General features: G+C 34.3%; 1 protein-coding gene across 1 annotated transcript; it reads left to right on the forward strand.

The window, feature by feature from the left end:
• Positions 1-201: 201 nt before the first annotated feature.
• Positions 202-2014, forward strand: LOC149578756 (UPF0496 protein At3g19330-like). The gene is made up of 2 exons (XM_089831325.1): positions 202-373; positions 496-2014. The coding sequence occupies exons 1-2, from the start codon at positions 331-333 to the stop codon at positions 1338-1340; spliced, it is 888 nt and encodes a 295-aa protein (XP_089687451.1). The 5' UTR covers positions 202-330; the 3' UTR covers positions 1341-2014.
• Positions 2015-5880: the final 3866 nt, after the last annotated feature.

The following is a 5880-nucleotide window of genomic DNA, read 5'->3' on the forward strand; positions in this document are numbered from 1 at the left end:
TTTTTTTGAGTTCATGATTTAGATTTAGAAAGCATAAAATGACCTCTAAATATCATAGTTGGGAGGAATAGAGAGAATGATCTCATGGTTCGGAGGAATTCAGTTCGATGGAGGTGGATACCCTAAAAGTTTCACTTTGACACTTATTCAACTCTCCTGCAAAGTTGTGTGGCAGAAGATTCATCTTTCACTTTTTCAAATTAAATTCGCTATAATCTTGCCGGAGAAAGCGGGGTTTCAGACAGAGCCCATCTACAAGAAGCCACGGATCAACATTGGAAAACATTTTAACTTGGGAACCAAGGGATCTCCCAACTCAAGCCCTACGAAATGTGCTTACAGTTCGTCAAAATCGGTCTGCCTGCAAGCGAAGGTGCACACAGATTCTCCTTTCCTTTACAAATAGTTTTCATTTCGAGAAATTCTGTAAATGCAGAGCATGAGATGCAATGATTTCAGTGAAGCGACATTGCAAATTGCGATGTGTGTGTGCAGGGGGTACGTCAAGATCATCAGAGGAATCATTAAGCTCCAAGTACGAGAACGCCCTGAAAAGAAAATCGTTTGAGCAATTCTCCGAGCAAGTTCACAGGACTATTGATCATAAAATCTCTCAGCCCCCTTGTGATGGCAGAAACTTCCTGGGAGAATTGATTTTGCACAATGAGGATTATGTTAACACAAATTTTCTTCAACACTATATCAATGAACCAGAGCTACAAAAATTACTCTCACATTATTTCAGCAACACCCAGAATGCTTTTGAGCTCTGTGCCCTTCTCCTCAAATGCACTCACCGCGCTAGGATGAGTTACAGAGCCATTCAAGATGTTATGGCTCTCATGCCAGCATCTACGGATTTAGATTTTCAAACTGAAGAATGCCGTCGCATTAACTCAGAATTCATGTTGTTTGTAGAGCAGGAAAACCCATTTGGGCAAGCTTCCGATTTTAAGGTCATGTGTGATTCTTTAGAGGAATTGCATCAACTGCTGGCGGTGAGGCGTGAAAACAAACTAAATTCTTTTGGGGATGCAGAAATGCATGGCGCACAGCTGGATGCTGCCGCCAGGGGGATTTATGTGTTGAAAAATCATCTGAGTACCACCAGAATTCTGGTTGCGCGGCTCTCTGATGAAGTAGAACACAGTAAAACTTTAATGAGGATTTGCCATGCTAGAGAAAATGATGTTTACCCCCTTCGGCAGGTGGGAATGCTTTTGGAGAAAAATGACAGTAAGTTTGAACAGAGGTTGAATGAGATTGCAGAGCAGGGCTGTCTGTGTTTGCACAACATTAACAGAGCAAGGGAGTTGCTTCTTCATCAAATCCACCGTTAACCTTCCAAATCTATGTACACACTTTTCTTGTTCGATTAATTTTCAAATTATTTTCATACTTGGAGTTTAATTTGTGCGGTTGACTCCTATACTCGTTAGGAAAGAGATAGTAGATTTCCAATCGTGCCTTACACGATGGGAAATCAATTCTGTCTGATTTGGTCCCAGTGAATCTTATGTTTTTGTTTTTCCAATTGGATCAAAGGTAAAGCAGCAGATGTTACTGCCAGTCTGTCTCTCCAGCACATTAGTGTAAAGGTTATAATATGACGGCATGAAGAAACCAAAACAGATTGGGATAACAGCTGGAACTAGAGATCGAACTTTTCAACACATGCCACCTGTAACACGGTTGACAGTGGCTTCGATGTTGTTCAAGTAGTGTTACTGTAGAGTTCAGTTTGTTGGATTCTTCAGCATTCTTGCTGATAAAATCATAAGGGTTCAATTATGCAGTTTCTTAGAGTCGAATTCGTTCAATTCATGGGAACCAATACTATTTAGTCCTCATTAGATTCAGGTATTCATAGATGGAGCATTAAGACTCAATACTATTGTGATTTAATCAATGCCCAAAGTTGGAGTTTCGAGTCTGCCTGTAATAACTAGGTGCAAGATTACATGATTTCATACTAATCAATCATGTGCTAATTCATCATTCCTTCCACTAGAAATCGTTGATCCAGTTTGTTTGGATATGTTTTGCTATATTGTTGTAATGTAATTACTTCTCATGGTAATATTTTTGCTTTAATCTAATTAAAAAAAAATCTAGTCCCAACTTATTCTACTTATTGTAATATTTTTGCTTTGATCTAATTAAAAAAAAATCTAGTTCCAACTTATTCTACTTATTGTAATATTTTTGCTTTGATCTAATTAAAAAAAAATCTAGTCCCAACTTATTCTACATATAATTGTTATATTTTTTCTCAAGTTTTATTTATGTAATTGTAATGTGATCCTTGGAAGAAGTACCAGCTTAAACTTCAGTGAGTTTTAGATTTATTATAAAATCTTTAAATTAAATACAATTACTAAATTCTAACCTTAACCAAACTACTTTCTTTTACATTTTTTCTAATTGAAAATTAATATTCTATAAATGATAGTTTTTATTTTAGATGTTATAAAAGGGTACCGGCTACAAACATAATGTACTAAAAGTCAAAGAATATTTTTCCTTTGTTGTTTTTTATTACAAAACATAAAGATCATAAAGAATAATTGCTGAAAATTTCAGCAAAATTCTTTGTGATAGCTGCGTCTTCATAAAAGTGGTTTTCAAATTTATAAATATATATTTCTATTCATTATATCGTACATGATTAGTAGAATGTAGTACATTCTTGGTGTATTTTCATAGTAGGACTTCATGTGGCATTTAATGGGCACCTAAATTCAAATATAAGTCCTCCATCATCTCACTCGTTCAAAATTGAGGTTCCTTCATGTTTTGCCCTAATCACAAAATAAACTTATGTTGTAATTGGACATTCTTTAATTGTCCAAGACCTATGGTCCCAACCTAAGCTCTAATTAGGTGGAACATTACGTTCCTCAAGGGTTAGGCCCAAATTGGAATTTGGGTCCCGTTTCAATGAGTTAGTGGGATATTTGGATATATAGTTGATTTGCTTGAGTTTTAACCCTTGAAATATTGTAAGAGGTATATAAACACCTCATCTCAACTCATTTTGGTAACTACGATCAATATCTTAGCATCTATTCTCAAGCATTTATGGTCAAACAATTAAATTAAGCATTAAAGTATTCAAGTTCTAGACTTCTTCTCAAGTATTTAAGGTGTTCTTTATGAATCAAACTTCTTTCCCTCATTGAAGGTCAAATAATGGCTTTTCCTAACAGGGAAGGAGATACAACCACATCTACATCTTTCTTCTTCCTAATTGAATATTTTGATGAATTCCAACATCGATTACATAAGGTTTTGTCTTTCATGATTTTCTTTGGGGTTAAGTCAAAGCTATTGCATCAACATATTTGATCACATCCAAATAAGTATTTGCATTGCTCAGGTATGACATATTCCTATTTTTGAAATCCACCCTCTACTATATGGTAGCACACTTTCATTTTTCTTCATTTTATTTCAAGGTTGATTCTAGACAAGGGGTGAATAGAGGCAAACCCCTCTATCTGACCTTCTTCCTTGGTTTTTTTATGTACATGTACAAGTGGTGCAATTGTCAAGATTTGATTTGGCAAGTATAAGATCTATTAGAAAAATACAACTAGACTTAGGCAAAAAAACCTAGGTACAAAACACCCCATGCTTTCTATTCCTAGGAGAAAAATGCCCTAGACATTTTGTACTTAAAAATCACCTTCAAATTCAAATCATTGGTCAATACAGTTCTCAGATACTTATTTCAAGTCATTGTAACTTTTTGTTTGTTTTCTACCAATCTATAGTTTATCTAACTATTTATATTTTCTTATTTAACCTTCTTTCATATCCATCATCACACCACCCTATCCTTTGGTTAAGGATCATTGACCCACTTAGAGCTTAAGTCCCACTTGAGCCCATTGGGACATCTTCCTTTTGATTGTGCAATAGGAAAAATGATTTTCTCCACCTTGCATGCTTCCACCCTTTTTATTGTACATTTTAGTGAACCCAACACACAACATTTTCATATTGTTTCTAGTGTTAGATCTCCTTTGTGTGCATGGATATAATACATTGCATCTTGAGGACTAATTTGGGTAATTTTCATAATGGAATTTACTAAGATAGATTAGTGAATGATAATATATGTTGTTAAATTTCTCCTTAGTTTTCTTTAACAATCATATGGAGTGAATAATACACTCTTGCATTTAATAATTGTTTATATTCCTCCATGGTGTCCTTGCACATGATATTATGAGACTTCCAAATATTTTTCTTCTTAATAAGGCATGTTTCAAGACTTATTTTATGTGGATTTGTCATTCAATTTTTAACAAAATGTATGTAATATATTGACTGCATAAGGGTCTTTGTTGATGAACCTAAAGATGATGTTAGCATAGGTCGCCTCAATCCTACAGCTATGGTGTCTATTGATCAAGAGGTTAGAGATCAAGCTCCTAACACACATGTATTAGTGAGAACTAGATCTTATCCTCCTTAAACCACCTTAATGGATGATCTTAGGGAAGCTAGTTTATACACTTCTTTAGATGATCTTAAACAATCTTCCTTTAATCAAAATATTTTTCATAATCATGTTAAACATTTTCTTGATGATTTATCTCCAACAATGACATTAAGTAGACATGAAGAACTTCATAAACCTTCTTCTTATTCTCCACCTAAAGGGAATGAGAGTAGCAATAAGAATCCTAGTATTTCCCTTCATATTCCTCTTTATATCACACACTCTTTTGAAGAGTAAGATGATTTCCCTTCACCATCAACATTAAAGGCTAATTACAATGTGGGTTGTGACATTACTACTATTTACCAAGTTAGATTGGGGCTTGATAACCTATGTTGTTACATTTCTCCTTACCTTTTTTTTATCAATGATGCGGAGTGAGTAATACACCCTTGCATTTAATGATGTTTATGTTCCCTCATGGTGTCCTTGCATAGAATATTATGAGAATTCCAAATATTTTTCTTCCAAGGTATGTTTCAATAATTTAATCAAATTTTCATGTGGATTTCTCATTCAACTTTTAACAAAATGCATGGAGCATATTGATTGGAAAAGGTTATTTGTTGATGAACCTAAAGATGACATTAGCATAGATCACCTTAATCCTAATCCTATGGTATGTATTGGCCATGAGGTTAGAGATCAAGCTCCTAACACTTCTATGTTATCGAGACTTGTATCATCTCCTCTTTAACGCACCTTAATGGATAGACTTAGGGAAGTTAGTTTATGCACTTTCTTTAGATGACCTTAAACAAACTTTTGTATATGAAACCATTCTTCACAATCCTGATGAGATTTTTTTTTTGATGATTTGTCTCCAAGAATAACATCAAGTAGACATGAAGATCTTGACAAACCTCCTCCTTCTCCACCTAAATAAAATGAGAATAGCAAGAGGAGTCCTAATATTTGCCTTCATATTTCTCTTTATACCACATACTATTATAAAGATCAAGATAAATGCCCTTCACCCTCAACATTAAAGGCTAATTCCAGTGTGGGATATGACATTACTACTTAACAAGGACTATGTACTAACAACAATGTAGAAAATTCCTATTGATCCTCCTACACAAGTTACCATATGTGGTCTAGGATTTATACCTCAAGTCACCACTTTGCCTTTTTCCAATACTTCTTCATCTGAACACAACCCTCCTCTTGATATTCTTTTACCAACAATATTTGTTGTCACACTCCTATTTATGCCTATTTGGCTTTAGTTAGAAAAATCTTTTGCAAACTTAAATAGAACTCTAAGATTTGTTTTCCTTTTAAACACTTCCAAAGAACCCAAGACCTATTAATGGTGGATTTTTGTCTTTTTCATCATAGCAATAAACATTATCTTGCTAATTATATTT

Source organism: Cupressus sempervirens, chromosome 1 (genome assembly GCF_028749045.1).
Source record: "Cupressus sempervirens isolate cs-2001-9-10 chromosome 1, ASM2874904v1, whole genome shotgun sequence".
Taxonomy (NCBI): domain Eukaryota; kingdom Viridiplantae; phylum Streptophyta; class Pinopsida; order Cupressales; family Cupressaceae; genus Cupressus; species Cupressus sempervirens.

Bases quoted from the DNA above. Each gene is read 5' to 3' on its own strand.
- LOC149578756 (XM_089831325.1), top strand. From the start codon at position 331: ATGTGCTTACAGTTCGTCAAAATCGGTCTGCCTGCAAGCGAAG. The intron at 374-495 runs GTGCACACAGAT...GTGTGTGTGCAG, and splicing joins CGGTCTGCCTGCAAGCGAAG to GGGGTACGTCAAGATCATCA.